Source organism: Garra rufa, chromosome 6, assembly GCF_049309525.1.
Source record: "Garra rufa chromosome 6, GarRuf1.0, whole genome shotgun sequence".
Classification (NCBI taxonomy): Eukaryota; Metazoa; Chordata; class Actinopteri; order Cypriniformes; family Cyprinidae; genus Garra; species Garra rufa.
The window spans coordinates 7,310,758-7,330,650 of NC_133366.1; the positions used below are offsets into that span (position 1 = coordinate 7,310,758).

At 36.8% G+C, this 19,893-nt stretch overlaps 2 protein-coding genes across 2 annotated transcripts; both read left to right on the top strand.

Annotated features, from left to right (window-relative positions):
- Window positions 1-151: 151 nt before the first annotated feature.
- On the top strand, window positions 152-12,669 carry LOC141336725 (zinc finger protein 592-like). Its single transcript, XM_073842448.1, has 9 exons — window positions 152-970; window positions 1,506-3,639; window positions 5,270-5,448; window positions 5,563-5,736; window positions 6,574-6,718; window positions 10,269-10,544; window positions 11,504-11,616; window positions 11,703-11,844; window positions 11,915-12,669. Exons 2-9 carry the CDS (start codon window positions 1,525-1,527, stop codon window positions 12,332-12,334), a joined length of 3,564 nt encoding a protein of 1,187 aa, XP_073698549.1. The 5' UTR covers window positions 152-970; window positions 1,506-1,524; the 3' UTR covers window positions 12,335-12,669.
- A 2,033-nt stretch (window positions 12,670-14,702) lies between these two features.
- On the top strand, window positions 14,703-19,305 carry LOC141337034 (signal peptidase complex catalytic subunit SEC11A). Its single transcript, XM_073842768.1, has 6 exons — window positions 14,703-14,827; window positions 15,252-15,361; window positions 16,493-16,642; window positions 17,929-18,048; window positions 18,705-18,762; window positions 18,847-19,305. The coding sequence occupies exons 1-6, from the start codon at window positions 14,777-14,779 to the stop codon at window positions 18,895-18,897; spliced, it is 540 nt and encodes a 179-aa protein (XP_073698869.1). The 5' UTR covers window positions 14,703-14,776; the 3' UTR covers window positions 18,898-19,305.
- Window positions 19,306-19,893: the final 588 nt, after the last annotated feature.

Here is a 19,893-nt window from a genome sequence, read left to right on the forward strand (position 1 = left end):
CGCTATTTGCGCCTAGACTGCATTTCTGCAGACCTAAATTTTCAAGGATGCTGTCCAAAATGCTGTCTATGTAGGTAGCTTCTCAGAATTTGAGCCACGGCCCGTGTGTGGCGTTGAGAGCGGGGTCCTAGCGCACACAGGAAGGGGAGAGAGCTGTTAGCTAGCAGACAGCGGGCAACTGTAAACAACTCACTTTTATAAACCTCACAAATCAATCATACCTTACGCTGACTTGCTCATCCATTTGCATGGCTTTTGAAATGTTGCTTTAAAAGCGTCTTTGGCTGTATACTCGCAGACTGTTCCATTATTTCCGCAGGTTTGCGTTATTTACAGAGCTGGGATGCAAGCGCGCACCCGACTGCACAGCTAAAGCTTCTGTCAATACGAACCGCTTTACTTTCTTCATACATACTCTCTCATCTGTATTAACATTATAAAACATATATAAAACGATAGGTCTTGTTTAACGGAATTAAATCGTATCAATTACGCCGTGAGCAATGTTTTTAAAAACGTTTGTTAGCTTGGCGAAGGTTTGTTTTCTCAGTTAGCATATAAGCTAATGTTAGCTGTGTAACATCCTCGTATAAAAAAACATTGTAGCTTTTGTTAAATGTTGTTTTTTTATTTACGTAACGCCTGTGAAAAGGTGTTCTATCGTTCTAAAACAAATTCTCCGACAATGTGCGTGTTTAAATAATTTAGGTGAGGGTGACAGGCTGTGTAACTAACGTTGTACTAAGGTAAATTTGATTGGCTAAAAAACGAGTGTAGTTATGTCAAATACCGTATTCTAATGTTAAAATGCTTTGAACGGAGTCAAAGTTTCCATAAACAAGTCTTTGAGCTTGTTGGATCAGTACTATGGAAGTTGCTGAAAGTGTCAGTGCAATACAGATGAAGGTGTACAGCAGCAAAGCTGATGGAGACCATCAACTACTGAGATGAATTAACCAGGAATCAAATGGTGATTATAAAGAAATTCAGTTTTGTATATGCATATATGTATATATACATATTTCGTAGATCGTAGATGTGGTTTTATGCATGTTAATTCTGGTATTAAATTATTGTTTTGACATGTATGTAACCCTGGACCACAAAACCAGATCTTAGGTAGCACAGGTATATTTGTAGCAATAGCCAAAAATACATTGCATGGGTCAAAATGATTGATTTTTCTTTTATGCCAAAAATCAAAGGTTATTAAGTAGAAATCATGTTCCATGAAAATGTTTACCATAAATATATCAAAACTTAATTTTTGATTAGTAATATGCATTGCTAAGTTTGCTTTAAAGGTGATTTTCTCTGTATTTAGATTTTTTCGCACCCTCAGATCTTCAAATATTGTCCTAACAAACCATACATCAATGGAAAGCTTATTTATTCAGCTTTCAGATTATGTATAAATCTCAATTAAAAAAAAAAAATCACCGTAATGACTAGTTTTGTGGGGTCACATATGTGATTTGATTTCTCTTGACATGTTACTGCTTCAGGTTTTGAAAGCCTCCAATCATGGGTGATATGAAGACCCCTGATTTTGATGATCTCCTGGCTGCCTTTGACATCCCTGATGCGACCAGTTTGGATGCCAAAGAGGCCATTCACGGTAATCAAGATGAGGGAGAGGGACACCTTAAGCACTCGGAGATGTGCATGGATGCCACGGTTTTGATCCCTCACCCAGTGCCTGCAACCGATGCCCCAGTTGTCAGTGTTATAGTAAAAAATACTAGCCGCCAGAACTCCTATGAAAACCTTGTGGAGAAGGAGAGCTCTCATTTGGGGCACCCTTTACAAAATGGGTTCAAAAGCTCTGCAGGCTCACTGGATACACATCCCTCTAGCTATCCAAGACTGGAGAGCTCTTCCATCAACGGAGACTGCTCAAGACGTTCCATGGAAAAGATTCCTGTCCTCTATAAGAATGAAAAATCTCCCTCTTTGTCAGCATCTATGCCTCAGTTTAGCCCGATTTCCAGCCCTGAGTCTGAAGACATTCATAGCAACGGAATCGATGACCGTCCGAAATCTGCAGAGACCTCGTACTTCCCATCTGATTCACTTTTTACATCTTCGCCTCTTCCTGTTTTAGACAATCATGGTAAACCAGACGCATCCAGCTTGTCGTTCAATCCTGATTCAAAAGGTGTGGATGATCTTGGTTGTGATGATACGGTTGAACAAATTTCTGAGACTAAGAGTGACAGCATGCAAGATTGTGCTGAGGAAAATATTTCTTCTCCCCGTCCATGTGTCAAAGCTCACAGCTCCAGATTGTCCTCCTGCCTTGATGCATTAGCAGCCCTGAATGCTAAAAAGGATCCAGGTGGGCAAACTAATTCCAAGGACTTTGCGGTCACCCCAAAAGAGACCATGAAAATTAGTCCAAAAGTACCAATATCGCCTAGGAGCCCAAGAAGTCCTCTGGAGGTGGTGAAACGTTTCGCGAAACAGCCCGACAGCCCAATGAGTATATGCAGTGACAGCAGCGGTAAAGCATCTCCAGCTGTCGCTGCTGGCTCGCCTCCAGCTATCCCACGAGTCAGAATAAAGACAATCAAAACCTCATCTGGAGAAATCAAACGCACCGTCACGAGCATATTGCCAGACTCTGAAACTGAAGATCTTACATCACCATTTGGTTCGTCGCCATCTCAGTCTTCAGTTGAAGACGCCTTCTCAAAAACATTACCTGTGTATCGTTCAAATGATACTATTTCAGAGGTCATTTTTGAAGATGGAAAGCAGGAAGCCTCAAAGACACCTATACTAGGAGGCAAATCCAGCACGAAATCAGTAAGGAAACCTCAAACCCAAAATAACTGTCATGCTCTTAAGACAACGCTTGGTGGCAACAAGCAAAAGAAGCCTGCTTCTGCTCAGATTGGCTCTTTGGCTAATACAAACTACCTTCCGAAGGCATTACACTTAGCAAACCTAAATCTAGTCCCACATAGCGTAGCTGCCTCGGTTACAGCAAGGTCTTCCACCAATAGACAGGAGCCCTCTCAGTTGTGCAGTTCTGTACCATTGGTGCATCAGGTTAAAAAAGTCTCTCCAAATACACGAGCTGTTGTTCCAAATACCGCAGCTGGAACGTTAAACAGACTGTTGAATTACTCAAACCCAGTGCCAACATATGTTCCCGACCTGAGTCCACCACCAGGCAGCAATATCAAGCTCCCACCACAAGGCTATTGCTGCCTAGAATGTGGAGACTCATTCGGGCTGGAAAAGAGTCTTGCTTACCATTACAGCCGCAGGAGTGTGCATATTGAAGTCGCGTGCACCCACTGCTCCAAAACATTGGTGTTTTTTAACAAATGTGCTCTTCTGGCACACGCTCGAGATCACAAAAACAAAGGCATGGTGATGCAGTGCACTCAGTTGTTTATGAAGCCCATTGCTGTTGAACAGATGCTGGCGCCTACCAGGCCTAAGCAGTCTGTAAATCAGATACCTTGCGGGAACACCACCACAGAGTCAGCTAGAAGCCAAGTGGTCTTGCCACTTTATCCCGACAAAGTTATTAAACATGGATTCAAATGTCTGGACTGTAATAAACAGATGTCAGACTACACAGCACTTGCGGGTCACTATCAGAGGTCAACGGAGGCTGAAGGTCTGGTGAGTCAAATTAATAGACTACTGGAATAACAAAACATAACTTAAAGGGTTAGTTCAGCCTAAAATGAAAATTAGCCCTTGATTTACTCACCCTCAAGGAAGGCATCTTAGGTGTATATGACCTTCTTCTTTCAGACGAATCCAGCCAGAGTTGTTTTAAAAATTGCCCTGTGTTTTAGTTTCACAGTCCAAAAGAAGCCTTGAGGGTGAGTAAACGATGGGCTAATTTTTTTTTATTTTTGAGTGAACTAACCCTTTAAGCAAGATTCGGACTGTAATTATTTCTTATGGGGACGTAAGCGTATTTCAACATTTACAAGGGTTAGTCTCTGATTTTATTGAAATCTGAATCCCGAATTATGGTGTTTTTCGCCCACCACCCACCCATTATTTTTTGACAAACGCCAAGGTCATGTGGTACTTTAATTGCTGTCCGAATCCACATCTCTGAATTTACAAAGAAGAAAAAAAAAAATCTAAATTTGCAGTTTAAATCTTTTTTGACCACTGCCGAACACAGTGTGGTCACTGTTGCACTTCTATGTAATTTTCATGCATATTTATTACTGGAAAATAAAATACTAAAATGCTGAAAAGTATTTACTAGAACAATATTTCATAACTGCTCCACGACAGCGAGTAGGGGTTGTTAAGAACAAAAAGAAGAAAGAGAAGAAAAGCACGTAAATATTTGAAATGGGTCGTGATCATGGCAATACAATTTTTACAGTTGTGATCAAAACTTTACAAGAAAAAAATAACAATTGAATTTATAAAAACAACCTTCAGGTCCCACACATTCTTTGGTTTTTCTGCATTTCTGTGTATTTGAACACTTTCCAAAAATGACTGTATAATTTTGAGATCCATCTTTTCACACTGAGGACAACTGAGGGACTGAGGGAAAAACGATGCATTTAGAGCCAGGGGTGAAAACTTTTAAACAGAATGAAGATGTGTGCATTTTTCTTATTTTGTATCGTATATTTTCATTTAATATTGCCCTTCAGAAGCTACAGAAGATGTTTTCCAGAAGACAAAATAAGTTAAATTTAGTCTGATCTTCAAATTCAAAAGTTTTCACCCCCCTGCACTTAATCCATTGTGTTTCCTTCTGGAGCATCAGTGAGCATTTGAACCTTCTGTAATAGTTGCATATGAGTCCCTCAGTTGTCCTCAGTGTGAAAAGATGGATCTCAAAATCATACAGTCATTGTTGGAAAGGGTTCAAATACACAGAAATGCTGAAAAACCAAATAATTTGTGAGGATGAAGGAACTAACTTCTGTATTAAATTAGGATATTTTTGTGAGTACATAAAATCAAAAACACTTCATTACATTTTTATGAAAAGTATTTTGGCATTACCTTTTACGCTATTTATTGAATTTCAATTGTTTTGAAGGTATCAGGAAGAAATGTTATTACCTTTTACTTGATGGTCATTGTACTATATAGAGAGTTTTTCAAAAGCCTATGAAATCGGAGTAAATACAAAGAATACATTTCTAAGAACTTGTCACGTGTTCTATATGAATATGTTATACGTGTTTTTTTCTAGATACTCTTTTATTACTTCTGGATACTTTTCTGTGTGATTGACCCTTATGTTTGCTTTCTTTAAATGCAGATGTGCAAGGTTTGCTCAATGCTGCTACCCAACAAGTGCAGCTACAGGGCCCATCTGCGCATTCATTCACACAAATCTCCTTATTGCTGTCCTGAATGTGGGGCACTCAGTCGCTCAGTGGACATCCAGAAGCATGTTAAAGAGAATTGTCTTCACTATACCCGTAAAATTGGGTACTCGTAAGTACCTTGATCGGTGACCTCTAAACCAATGAGCTTTCGTTCTAAGACCATAGATGTTTTTTGTGTTCTCTTCTCTTCGCTCTCTCACTGATCCACTCAAATTTCTTTCAGGTGTCTGCATTGTGAAATGCTTTTCATGTCCCTGTCCCTCTTGAAGAGTCACATTGAGGAGAAGCATTGTGAGGTCTTCTATAAGTGCACTATCTGTCCTGTAGCCTTCAAATCTTCTGATGGCTGTCAGATGCATGTAAAAAACAAGCATGCTGGCTGTGAACCCAACCATCAGTAAGTGCATCTGCTGATCTGTTATTCCATAAATTCATTCTTAAAGGGATAGTTCACCCAAAAATGAAAATTTGATCTTTATCTGCTTACCCCCGGGGCATCCAAGATGTAGGTGACTTTGCTTCTTCAACAAAACACAAAGATTTTTAACGAAAACCAGTGCAGTCTGCCAGCCAAATAATGGAAGTGGATGGGCACCAGACCTTTAAAAGTAAAAAAAAAAAACATGCACAGACAAATTAAAATTACACCCTGCGGCTCGTGACGATACATTGATGTCCTAAGCCACGAAACTTTCGTTTTTTGCGAGAAACTGAACAGTATTTATATAATTTTTTACCTTTGATACACAGCCACGTCCATCTGTCCTGAGCACGAGCTTTTCATCTGGGTCGTTACACGTGTACGTGCTCTGACGTATAATACGCAAACGGCGGAAGGGAGATCGGTGAAAAGTCCCGGATGAGTTTGCGCAAGCAAACGTAATCTTAAAGCTTTAAATCGGTTTGAACAATCGGGATAAGCGCAAGTTATTACCATTTTGAATAGCCGCTATACCCACAATCTCTGTGCACTGTGTAAACAATGAGTGTCGTATATATGCGACAGATCACTTCCAGCATTTGCGTATACTACGTCAGAGCGCGTACACGTGTAACGAGCCGGATGAAAAGCTCTGTGTTCTGTTGAAGAAACAAAGTCACCTACATCTTGGATGCCCTGGGGATAAGCAGATACACATCAAATTTACATTTTTGGATGAACTATCCCTTTAATAGATGTTCTTAGAACTGTGTTGAGGAGTTACATCTGTTCTATACATTCTGTTCTGTGCAGGGTGATCTACAAGTGTTCCTGTGAAACAGTCTTCAAGAGGAAGCAGTTGTTGTATCAACATTTTCATCATCGGATATGTGTGTTCAAGTGTCCAGAGTGCACTTCATTCTTCCCAGAGAAACTACTTTTGGTGCAACATTTTAAGGTTTGTAGCTACTTGTAGTCCTGTTGGTCATTGCAATGTGTAACTGACACAGTTGCGGTCATCTAGGGTAATTTTGTGCACATATCGCCTTATCAAACTAGTTTTAGTTTAGTTAAGACTATTAAAATGCTATTAATGGACTATTAAAATTTTTGCTCTGAAATATTGTTAATCTTCATAGCTCAAAATTTTAAGGAATATTAGCTGTAGGTATACCAGTGTTCTACTAACAATTTTGACAAAACATCAAATGTGTTATTTTTAGAAAAGTGTTACAATTAGAGAACAGTAACCACTTGGCAAGCAATTCCAGCTGCAGTGTTGAACCAATTCCCCATTGAGAGTGTCTGCATTATCCTGTCTTCCTGTGCTTTTTTGGTGGACTTGAATGAAATAGTGTCATTGTAAACCAGCGAGATTTGAGAAATCGCATATTTGGAATGACTTCTCTTGCAATAGCTGAAAGGGCCATCCCTTTGGCCTTCACCTGGACAAAAGAAAATTTGCACCAGGTGCTAGATTTTTTCAAATATTTAGTTTTTTATATTGTGCTTCAGAATGCAATTAATTTATGAAATATGCTTAAAAACTCTTAGGATAACTTCAAATATGATTCAAATAAGTTGTTCTAAATGACAGGTTCTCTAATTTTGATCTCCACTGTATAAACCCTTTTGTCAGACAGAAATTGTAACAGCCAGATTTCTGTGAAGTCGAACAAACAGACCTAATTTCTAACAGTGTGATTGTAGCTTGGCTTTGTCTACCTTGTAGAACTGTTAATCAGAGTACAACTGGTCTTGGCATTGTGCACTTGCTGCAAAAGACAGGGGTGACATGAAATTTGTGATGTTATGTCAAATATTTGATTAAGCATTGCCCTTGTCATGTATACTTAAAGAGTTTGTTCATTCAAAAATGAAAATTAGCTTATTATTTATTCACCCTCCAGGCATCCTAGGTGTAAATGATTTCCTTCTTTCAGACAAATCCAATCTGAAAAAATTATTAACAGCGCGCATGCGCTGCTCAGACATGACGAATGCGGACGTGCCGTGGAGAAAACAAAACCACGGTCACGAAATAGAAGTACAAAACAAGGAATTGTAAAGGAAATATGTTGGGAAATTTTGATATAAACCAAGAGGAGACATTGCTTCCTTTGCTCTTGTAAACAAACATTGGTACTCTCGAGTCACATTGGCGCATGCGCAACACAGACGTCCTATGTCCACCCAGATTGGCTTCTGTGTACGACCAGTTGGTGCAAGCTAGATTAAAGTGATAATTACTCTTTAGATATGGATATTTTTCTTGGATGCACTTTATTGGACTTGCTTTAGACTGATGAAGAGAAACACCCACCTATTGCCATGATCATTTTTAACATAACTGATTGGATTTGTCTGAAAGAAGGAAGTCATATACACCTAGAATGCATGGAGAGTAAAAAAAATTCATATTTGGGTGAACTATCGATTTAAGAGACAAAAGTTGATTGAGAGCATGTCCAGTCGGATTGCAGAGGTCCTGAAAAAGAAGGGCCAACACTGCAAATACTGACTCTTTGCATAAATGTCATGTAATTGTCGATAAAAGCCTTTGAAACGTATGAAGTGCTTGTAATTATATTTCAGTACATCACAGAAACAACTGAAACAAAGATCTAAAAGCAGTTTAGCAGCAAACTTTGTGAAAACTAATATTTGTGTCATTCTCAAAACTTTTGGCCACGACTGTACATATACTGTATTTTCCAGAATATAAGTCACATTTTTTTCATCATCTGAAATGTGACCCTGGACCTCAAAAAATACATTGTATGGGTTAAAATTATAATTTTTATGCCACAATTCATTAGGATATTAAGTAAAGAAGATGTTCCATGAAGGTATTTTGTAAATTTCCTACCATAAATGTATCAAAACTTAATATTTGTATAGTAATATGCATGGTTAAGAACTTCATTTGGACAACTTTAAAGGCGATTTTCTCAATATTTAGATTTTTTTGCACCCTCAGATTTCAGATTCTCGGCCAAATATTGTCCTATCCTAACAAACCACACATCAAGGGAAAACTTATTTATTCAGTTTTCATTTATTCAGATGATGTATAAATCTCAATTTCAAAAAATTGACATTATGATTGGTTTTGTGGTCCAGGGTCACAAATGTGCTCCAACTTGTATTTCAAAGCCTCACCCACATGTTGTTTTAAACCCATAAGACCTTTGTTCATCTTTGGAACACAAATTGGGATATTTTTGATGAAATCTGAAAGCTTTCTTATCCTACATAGACAGCAACACAACTGTTCAAGGCCCAGAAAGGTAGTAAGGACATCAATAAGATAGTGACATCAGTGGTTCAACCTTAGTTTTAAGAAGCTTCAAGAATACTTTTTGTGTGCAACTCAACTCAACTACTCAACAATTTGTGTTCCGAAAATGAACGAAGGTCCTATGGGTTTGGAACGACAAAAGATTGAGTAATTAATGACATAATTTTCATTTTTGGGTGAACTATCCCTTTAAGGTAACCCAAATATTTTTGAAAGAGATAATACTAGCCTTCTGCATGAGCTGCATGAGTTTGATTGCATGCTGGGAGGCATGTAGTAGTCAAGATGAGAGTATGTCAGTTGCAGTGGGGTGCTTGCAAATGACAGGTGGTCGTTCAGTGTGACACCAATGTTCTTAGTTCTGTTTTTTTTTTTTTTTTAGGGAGATATGTTTGATTTGCCAAATAATTACAATACCTTTTAACAACAGAAAAGGCAGAATGCTGTACCTTGATGAACACAGTCAACACACAGAGTAACAAAAACATACAAAATTGTGACCCTGGACCACAAAACCAGTCTTAAGTCGCTGGGGTATATTTGTAGCAATAGCCAAAAATACATTGTATGGGTCAAAATTATTGATTTTTCTTTTATGTCAAAAATCATTAGGAAATTAAGTAAAGATCATGTTACATTAGGATTTTTTGTAAAATTCCTACTGTAAACCTATCAAAATGTAATTTTTGATTAGTAATATGCATTGTTAAGAACTTAATTTGGACAACTTTAAAGGTGATTTTCTCAGTATTTAGATTTTTTTGCACCCTTAGATTCCAGATATTCAAATAGATGTATCTCGGTCAAATATTGTCCTATCCTAACAAACTATACATCAATAGAAAGCTTATTTATTGAGCTTTCATATGATGTATATATCTCAGTTTTGTAAAATTTAACCTTATGACTGGTTTTGTGGTCCAGGGTCACAATTGTCCATTAACACGGGATGTGATTGCAGGATAAACAAAAAATAAGCAGAAAAGGAATTTTGTAGCAGATTCAAAGTGCAAGAGATTTTTGTAATCTGCTTGTGGTTGCATTGTGGAAAAAAGAGCAGGTCATTTATTTTTTTAATCTGCCACCACTGTTTCTTATGTCATTGTACTGCCACAGCACTAGAGATGTCTCATGGTCCTGTATTATTCAGCTATTGAGAAAGTATTTATATTCAAAAAGTGAATTAAATTCTCTGTTTCATCTGCAGACTGTTCATGATGGAGTTTTCAGAGGTGAAGCAGAAAAAAGCCCCAAAAAGACAGAGACAACATCTTTATCTGATAAGATGCCACCACAAAACCTGCAACCAAAGTTGAGCAAACCAATTAATGAGGCCTGCATGAAGGGAAGAGAGAGTTCTGCTCCACAGAAGCCAAGTACTGGTGTTAGTATGAAGAACGCTGGTTGGACCTGTGGAGAATGTCTCCTATGGGTTCCCGACAGAGAGACCTATGTCAATCACCTGAAGACCAGCCATGGCAAGGTGAGATCTTTTCCTTTCAGAATCTGCAAAATGTTAATTATTTTACCAAAATAAGAGGGATCATACAAAATGCATGTAATTGTTTATTTAGTACTGACCTGTTCTTTAGAAAAATCCTTCAAGTCCCACAAATTCTTTGTTTTTCCAACATTTTTTGTGTAACCCTGTATGATTTTGAGATCCATCTTTTCACACTGAGGACAACTGAGAGACTCTTATGCAACTATTACAGAAGGCTCAAAAATGATGCATTAAGAGCCAGGGGTGTAAACTTTTTGAAGATCAGGGTGAATTTAACTTATTTGTCTTCTGGGAAACATGTAACTATCTTCTGTAGCCTCTAAAGGGCAGTACTAAATGAAAAAATATGATATTTAGGCAAAATAAGAAAAATGTACATACCTTCATTCTGTTCAAAAGTTTTCACCCCCAGGCTCTTAATGCGTTGTTTTTCCTTCTGGAGCATCAGTGAGCGTTTAGACCTTCTTTAATAGTTGCATATGAGTCTCTCAGTTGTCTTCAGTGTGAAATGTTGGATCTCAAAATCATAGTCATTGTTGGAAAGGGTTCAAATACACTAAAATGCTGAAAAACCAAAAAAAAATTGTGGGACCTTTTGAAGGATTTTTCTGAAGAACAGCAGGCAGTTTAACTGTTCAGGACAAACAAGGGACTCATGAGCAACTATCACTAAACAAAAAAACATAACTGTGGATCTTTCAGGTAAGAACACAGTATTAAGAATCAGGGATGTAAGCTTTTGAACCGGTTCATTTTTATAAACTCAACTAATATTTTCTCTTGTGGGCTATATGTAAACATCTTTTATGTGAAATGTCTCATTCAGGTCAGTACTATAATTACCATTTTGCAGATTCTGAAAGGGGGTTGTAAACGTTTGACCTCAACTGTATGTGTGATCCAAAATCTTCACATTTGAATGTGCTGGTGTTTTGCAGTCGGTAAAAAAGCATCCATGTCGACTGTGTGAAATGTCCTTCAATTCACCGTTGAGTCTTAAACGACACCTTCGCAGTGACCATGATGGGAGAAAGAAAGTTTACACATGCTGGTAAAATCACTGCACTGTGTAATTAAACAATTTAATGTTTAAAGAAGTTTTTTTTTTCATGTGTTGTTTCTTTTAAAATCCTGAAGGTACTGCACAAGTGAGAAGATGTCGTTTACTAATCACTCTGTGCTAATGAACCACATCAGCTTGATGCATGGAATCAAGAACCCAGATTTCAGCCAGATGCCAAAGCTAGCATCTCGGGAGGTGGTCAAACCCACAAGCGAGGTAATTACAGTTCACTTTGTGGAAGCACAACTTCAGGTATAGCGCGTGCAACTACATTTTTCTCTTTCAGAAACGGAAAAGAAGAGCAGAGGAGGCTCTGGGCGTAGCGGGAAATGGTGATGCATCGTCCAGCGTTCCAGGCAAGCGACTTAAGCCACTTTATCGCTGTGCCAAATGTGGCTTTACCTCTGAAAACCAGGCCCAGTTTCAGGAGCACATACCTCAACACAGAACCGACAGCGACGCACCCCAGTGCCAGCACTGCGGCCTTTGTTTCACCTCTCAGATAGCACTCAGCAGACACCTCATCATTGTGCATAAGGTCAAAGAAACGGAGGACTTTAACGATGAGGACACAGGGAAACACGCAACAGATTTGAACGATGAAACCACACATCTTTCAGCAAAAAAGACAGAGGACAGCCAACTCCAAAGTGAGCCCACAGACAGTGCTTTCAACACACAGGCCAAAACAAGTGAAAAGGCCTGAAGAGAAGAAAGGACTTTGATGGAAAGCTGCTAATCAACTTAGTTGCAAGCAAATGCTGAATATGCAGCTGATAAATGTGGTACTGCAAACATGTTGCCTTACAGAAATACTATATCTCGTGTCATTTATCACATATATGAAATAATGTTTAAAACAGACACTCATTCAGAGTTTTATTGCATTATTTGGATTAACTTAACTGTTAAATTCATGCAATTACTTGTCACTTTTTACCGCTTACGTATGTGGATAATCATAATTTATTTTTGTGTAATTGCAAAAGCATCACGTCAGTGTTTATGTTATTGTACCACGTCAAATCTGTCTTGGGTACATTATTACAACGCAGGAAATGTTATGTATGTTACTTAATGTAGCCATAAGTAAAACAGCCATGTAATATTTGGCTGTTTTCAGGGTCACCAAAAATGCTGAAGAATTTAGTACCTTTAACGGTCGATCTTTGGTGGTGCTTATGCTGTGCTGGTCTTGAAGGAAGGGCATGTCTGATGTGTTTTATATTTATTAGGTAGCGTGCTTGTATCACAAAGCTAAACATCTGTAACTGTATTGCTACTACGGAGATTACATTATTCTAAAAGGTATTCACTTAAACCCAGGTATCTGCACTCTCAGAGAAAATATATTTTCATATTCATTCCATGTAGAGTACTAGTTTCAATTACATTTATATTCAATGAGCCATTCTTACAATCAAATTTAGCACTTTTGTAAATGCTTGTATGGAAAAACAAATAATTTACATATTAAAGACATCAGAGACTCAACTTTACAGTTTGTGCTGTCAGCATAGGTTTGATGTTTTGGGGGCCTTTACAAATGTAAAATGCAAAGATTACTATTAATTGTCATTTTTTCGTTATTTTGTTAACTCCTCATTTATTTACTCTGGATAAGTTATTTTTAGGTCAGTTTCTGTACAAGCACATACCTTAAAATCTTTGCTACAAAAGGTTGCTATTGCCTAGGAAAGGTACAGTTCATTTAATACACACACTGACTGACCTTTTGTGACAACATGCCTCACTAGCAGGGGATGTTTTATTGTGTTCACTTGTTTACCGAACAGCTACTACAATAAGCCATAATATTGTAATTTTAGTTTGTTAAACAGATAAGTATAATGTACAGTTGAGGTCAAAAGTTTACATACACCTTGCAGAATCTGCAAAATGTTAATTATTTTACTATAATAAGAGGATCATACAATAAGCATGTTATTTTTTATTTAGTACTGACCTGAATAAGATATTTCACATAAAATATGTTTACATATAGTCCACAAGAGAAAATAATAGTTGAATTTATAAAAATGAACCTGTTCAAAAGTTAAACTGCCTGCTGTTCTTCAGAAAAATCCTTCAGGTCCCACAAATTCTGTTTTTTCCTGCATTTTTGTGTATTTGAACCCTTTCCATCAGTTACTTTATGATTTTGAGATCCATCTTTTCACACTGAGGACAACTGAGGGACTCAAATGCAACTATTACAGAAAGTTCAAACGCTCACTGATGCCCCAGAAGGAAAAATTATGTATTAAGAGGCAAGGGTGTTAACTTTTGAGCATAATAAATAAGCGTACATTTGTCTTATTTTGCCTAAATATCATTTTGTTTTTGTTTAGTCCTGCCCTTCAGAAAATACTTACCTGTTTCCCAGAAGACAAAATTAGTTACTTTTTCCTGTATCTTCAAATTTCAAAAGTTTTCACCCCCTGGCTCTCAATGCATTGTGTTTTCTTCTTGAGCATCAGTGAGTGTTTGAACCTTCTGTAATAGTTGCATTAGAGTCCCTCAGTTGTTCTCTGTGTGAAAAGATGGACTCAATATCGTACAGTCATTGTTGGAAAGGGTTGAAATACACAAAAATGCTGAAAAATTAAAGAATTTGTGGGACCAGCGGGCATTTTGACTGTTCAGGACAAACAATGGACTCATTAAAAGCTTATCACTAAAGAAAAAAACCACAGATGTGGATCATTCAGGTAACAACACAGTATTAAGAATCAAGCGTATGTAAACTTTTCAATAGTTTTTGGTCATTCTATAAATTCAACCTTTATTTTTCTTTTGTGGACTATATTTTATTCAGGTCAGTTCTAAATAAAAAATAACATGCATTTTGCATTATCCCTCCTATTTCGGCAAAATAATTACCATTTTGCAAAGTCTGCAAGGTGTATCTAAGATTTTGACCTCAACTGTACATATACATACAGGTCTCACAATTTTTAAAAAGAAACGAGAACCTATCACCTTTCATTCGTTTTTTTCTTCCTCTTCTTACCGGAAGTAACGCCAGCAAGTAGAGTCGCCGCGTATCCGCTAACTACAGCAGTGGCGGCGAAGCATTTGCAGGAAAATCTGAATTTTGCAATTATTTTAATTGACTTTTGTCACAAATATTTAATCTACGGTCAAAATGTTATCATTAGACTTCCTCGACGATGTCCGGCGAATGAATAAGCGGCAGGTGTGTATTTATTTAGCCAGTTAGCTCGGCGCTTCCTCTGCTTTGCGCTCTCTTACTACACGTCAGCTTGAATGACAGTGGCTTCAACGTTTTATACATAATGGTTCTCTATTAGTACAGCTTATTGCGAGTTGTGGGGATGAAATATGCTCTGAATGGTTTTACATGTTTTGTTGCTGAGTAGGTGTGAAAAAGGAAGTCAGCTTTTTATAACAGCTGCTAGTCTGTTTTTCTGTGCTATTTATTTATATATTAACGTTATGTACTTTCACTTTAAGCCGTTGCACTAACGTTACATGAGATTTTAATTCTGCAGCAGTCATTATTTTTTTTTACTAACACGTTCTTACATCAAATCCATTTAATAAAACTGGGAGCCAAAGAAAAAAACCATCTGATGTCTAGCATCTCGTGTTTGTTTTAGCTTTACTATCAGGTGCTGAATTTTGGAATGATTGTATCTTCAGCCTTGATGATCTGGAAAGGCTTGATGGTCGTAACTGGGAGTGAAAGCCCGATTGTGGTTGTTCTCAGGTAATATGGTCACTTTTTTGCAGCATGCTGTGTGTTACCTTTTACATGCGACTGTGTTCCCTTTGTTGAATTGAATTGTTAAAAATGATTTTTTTTGAGAATGATTTCTTGGACTGTTCTACTGCACCGTACTGTTATTTATTTACCGAATAATAAATCTCATTTTTAACTGTACAAACTAGGCAAGTCAGAATGTAAAAGTAAGTGATAAATGTGACCCTGGATAACAAAACCAGTCTTAAGTAGCTCAGGTATATTTGTAGCAGTAGCTAAAAAGACATTGTACGGGTCAAAATTATCGATTTTTCTTTTATGCCAAAAATCATTAGGATATTAAGTAAAGATCATGTTCAGTGAAAATATTTTGTAAATTTCCCACCGTAAATAGATCGAAACTTATTTTTTTATTAGCAATATGCATTGCTAAGATATTTATTTGGACAACTTTAAAGGCGATTTTCTCAGTATTTAGATTTTTCTGCATCTGTCATATTTCAGATTTTCAAATCCTATCCTAACAAACCATACATCAATAGAAAGCTTATTTATTTATGCTTTCAGATGATGTATAAACCTCAATTTCAAAACACTGACTCTTATGACTGGTTTTGTGGTCCAGGGTCACAAATGTCAAGTAAATACATTAGTAAAAAGTTATGGAAACCCTAACGATGTTTTAGATTATTTATGCATGTGTTGTTATGCATTGCTGCACTGCAAGAAAAAATATGCAAAAAAAAAACAAAAGAGGTACTGGTGAATTGCCATTCCATCTATGGGCATTTCCTTAAACTCAAATACAACACAATGCAATGCATAATTCAAAATACGTGCAAAGCACATTTGAAAAATCCATTATTTTAACACAGTACATTGCATCCTGTTTTTATAGACTTTCTTAAAATATGTGTGACTTTAAGATTTTTTTGAAACTGCATGTTTTAATTTTGACATCAGTTTATGAATCTTATTTTTAAGAAATATTTTCTTAAAATCAGCTTTTTCTTGGGAAGACAAATGTAGAACTTAAGTAGGATATTTAAAAGTTAATGGAGGCATTTGAATGTAATGCTGCACAATTATTGCTCTTACATCAGCGAGGTGTAATTGTTAACGTTGTTGTTATTGTAGTGGAAGCATGGAGCCTGCATTTCACAGAGGAGACCTCCTGTTTCTCACAAATCGTGTTGAAGATCCAATCAGAGTGGGGGAGATTGTTGTGTTCAGGATTGAGGGAAGAGAAATTCCCATTGTACACAGAGTCCTAAAAATTCATGAAAAGTAAGTATAATCTACTTACAAGATCACAATGCATATTTTCTTAAATGAGAGAGTTTATGCAATACATTTTCACTATAGCTTGTGCTGAAAATATTAAGGGATTACTTCAGGTCCAGAATAAAAAATACCTTATCATTTACTCACCCTTATGTCATCCAAGATGCTCATGTCTTTCTCTTCTTAGTCGAAAAGAAATTAAGGGTTTTGAGGAAAACATCTCAAGCCAGTGGGTTGAAACTGCAGTTTCAGTGCAGCATAAAAAAGCTCTACATGATCCCAACCGAAGAATAAGGTTGTCATCTAGCAAAATGATCGGTCATTTAAAAAAAAAAAAGTACCACAAATGCTCATCTTGCACTAGCTCTTTATTGCACATGGACATCTTCACACATTGCATGATCATGTTGGAAAGGTCACTCGTGGTTAGTTCTTCATCTGTGTACTTTGGTTCAAATAGGGAGAGTAGGGTGAAAAACTCCACATCTCATTTTCTCCGCCAACTTCAAAATCATCCAACATTGTTGTTTTACATTTTTTGTAAAAGGCGTTTGACTTTCTTTGCGCGTTCGCTTTGTAAACAAAAGAGCCGTTACTTCCGCCTACATTACACGTGCATGATTACATAATGTGAGAGGTCGAGCTACTGCAAGATGAGCATTTGTGGTTAAAAAGGTTTTTTTTTCTTTTTAAATACAGATTGTTTTGCTAGATAAGACCCTTATTCCTTGGCTGGGATCCTGTAGAGCCCTTTGAAGCTGCACTGAAACTGCCATTTAATCCTTCAACTTGTTGGTTACCATTGAAGTCCACTATAATGGTGGAAAATCCTGGAATTTTTAAGAAAGAAAGACAATGGTATCTTGGATGACATTTGGAGTGAGTAAATGATCAGGAAATTTTTATTCCAGAATTGAACTAATCCTTCAAAGGTGCAGTATGCGAATTTGAGAAACGCTGTTGAAAGTGGATCAGACTTTTAGCCAATCACCAGTAAGGGACGAGTCGACTCATGATGGGGGAGTTGCCTGTGTTGCGTAGCATGTTTGTGATTGTATTTGTGTGATGCATTTGGGTTGGCGAATTAAAAAATCAACAGCGTTTCTCAGAAATCACTTTCTGCACCTTTAACTAAGATGGTGTGCTTGTTTGTAACTAAAAGAGAATCAAATTCTTGCAGTCCAACTCACTTCCTGAGGATTTTAGATTATCAAGTGCCATGTGTGACTTTTCTGATCATACTGTCTGTCTTTGTTTCTTCTGATAACGTTGATCCCTACTGATTTCAGAGAAAACGGTGATATCAAGTTCTTGACGAAAGGTGACAATAATTCTGTGGATGACAGAGGTCTTTACAAGCAGGGACAGCACTGGTTGGAGAAGAAGGATGTGGTGGGAAGAGCAAGAGGGTAAGAATCCCTAGCCATCTTTAAGCTAACAAATCTAATGTAGTTTAGAGTGCTTTTATGTCTGACTTTTGCAGTGATGTTGGTCCTGAAAGTTTTTTTTTTTAAGCAGTTATGAGTTGAATCGCAACATTACAAATTAGTAAAAAGTATTTAAAAATCAGAAAAAAACAAGGTATAGTGAAGGCTTTAGCGTGGAAAAGATCTACAATCCCATTAAACATTCCGAATGACATTAATCAAATTAATAACAATGGTGAAGTATAAAACTATTCATTTAAAGGGATACTTCACTCAAAAATTGACTACTTTACCCTCACATCTTTCCAAACCCGAAAGACATTCATCTGTGGAAGACAAATTAAGATATTTTTGATGAAATCCGAGAGCTTTGTGACCCTGCATAGACCGCAACACAACTGACACGTTTAAGGCCCAGAAAGGTAGTAAGGACATTGTTAAAATAGTCCACATGACATTATTGCCTCAACCGTAATTTTATGAAGCTACAAGAATACTTTTTAAAAAATGTTTATAAGTTATTGTTAAAAAATGAATTTCCCTACGGAGAAAGTTTAATTTCTAAAAGCCAGCTATTGCATGTCATACATTGCTTCGCACATCTTACTGTATTTCTGATTACGCTTCCTCTCTGACAGGTTTGTGCCTTACATTGGAATCGTCACAATTTTGATGAATGACTACCCCAAATTTAAGGTATGTAATGTGTCATGTTTAAATAAGGTGTTACATTATCAGTTGCAGTTGTTCTAACATCAGTTTTTTTATATTTCCTGACAGTATGCTGTACTGTGTTTGCTCGGGCTGTTTGTTTTGGTACATAGAGAATGAAGAATTTCAAGAGTAATGCCGTCAGGGAACACACGTCCCTCTTGTGACCAGTTTTTATGGTGTTTTTTTGTGAACATCTTGCACTTGCTCTTAGAGACAAAGGTCAAATGGTCATTTTTCTGTTCAATGACAGTGACACAGGAACTACTGGAAGAATTTGTATTTGTTAATTTTCCATGTCATACCAAATTCAGTTTTTGTTTGATCTGACGTTACAGCCCTATTTCCGCCATATGTCAAGATTTAACTCTTTCTTAAAGGCTAAATTTTGTATTGAATAAAAATGTTGAGCCAAATTTAAAAGTGTATTCCTTTATAAATTCATTTTTCTTCATTTCATATGTGAAGTGTTTGTTTTGTATTGTATAAGGAATCACACATGAAAATTCAAAATAAATACAATTTTTACTCAAATTGCTCCAATTTCACCTACAGTTACAAATCAAAAAAGTAGCACATTGAATTAAATGTAACATTTTGAAGTAGAAAACTGCCATGGCATTTTAATTGTAAACAAAGATTACACAGTAGACTTTGTTTTATTTACAACTTTGAAAATCATTTTTTACAGTATATATGTGACCCTGGACCACAAAACCAGTCATAAGGTAAAATTTTACAAAACTGAGATGTATACATCATATGAAAGCTCAATAAATAAGCTTTCTATTGATATATGGTTTGTTAGGATAGGACACTATTTGACCGAGAGACATCTATTTGAAAATCAGGAATCTGAGGGTGCAAAAAAATCAAAATACCGAGAAAATCACCTTTAAAGTTGTCCAAATTAGGTTCTTAACAATGCATATTACAAATCAAAAATTACATTTGAATATATTTACAGTAGGAATTTTACAAAAAATCTTCATGGAACATGATCTTTACTTAATTTCCTAATGATTTTTGGCATAAAAGAAAAATCAAACATTTTGACCCATGCAATGTATTTTTGGCTATTGCTACAAACATACCCCAGTCCAGGGTCACATATAT

Bases quoted from the DNA above. Each gene is read 5' to 3' on its own strand.
- LOC141336725 (XM_073842448.1), top strand. From the start codon at position 1,525: ATGGGTGATATGAAGACCCCTGATTTTGATGATCTCCTGGCTGCCTTT. The intron at 5,737-6,573 runs GTAAGTGCATCT...TGTTCTGTGCAG, and splicing joins GGCTGTGAACCCAACCATCA to GGTGATCTACAAGTGTTCCT. The intron at 10,545-11,503 runs GTGAGATCTTTT...GGTGTTTTGCAG, and splicing joins TGAAGACCAGCCATGGCAAG to TCGGTAAAAAAGCATCCATG.
- LOC141337034 (XM_073842768.1), top strand. From the start codon at position 14,777: ATGTTATCATTAGACTTCCTCGACGATGTCCGGCGAATGAATAAGCGG. The intron at 15,362-16,492 runs GTAATATGGTCA...TTGTTATTGTAG, and splicing joins CCGATTGTGGTTGTTCTCAG to TGGAAGCATGGAGCCTGCAT. The intron at 18,763-18,846 runs GTATGTAATGTG...ATTTCCTGACAG, and splicing joins ATGACTACCCCAAATTTAAG to TATGCTGTACTGTGTTTGCT.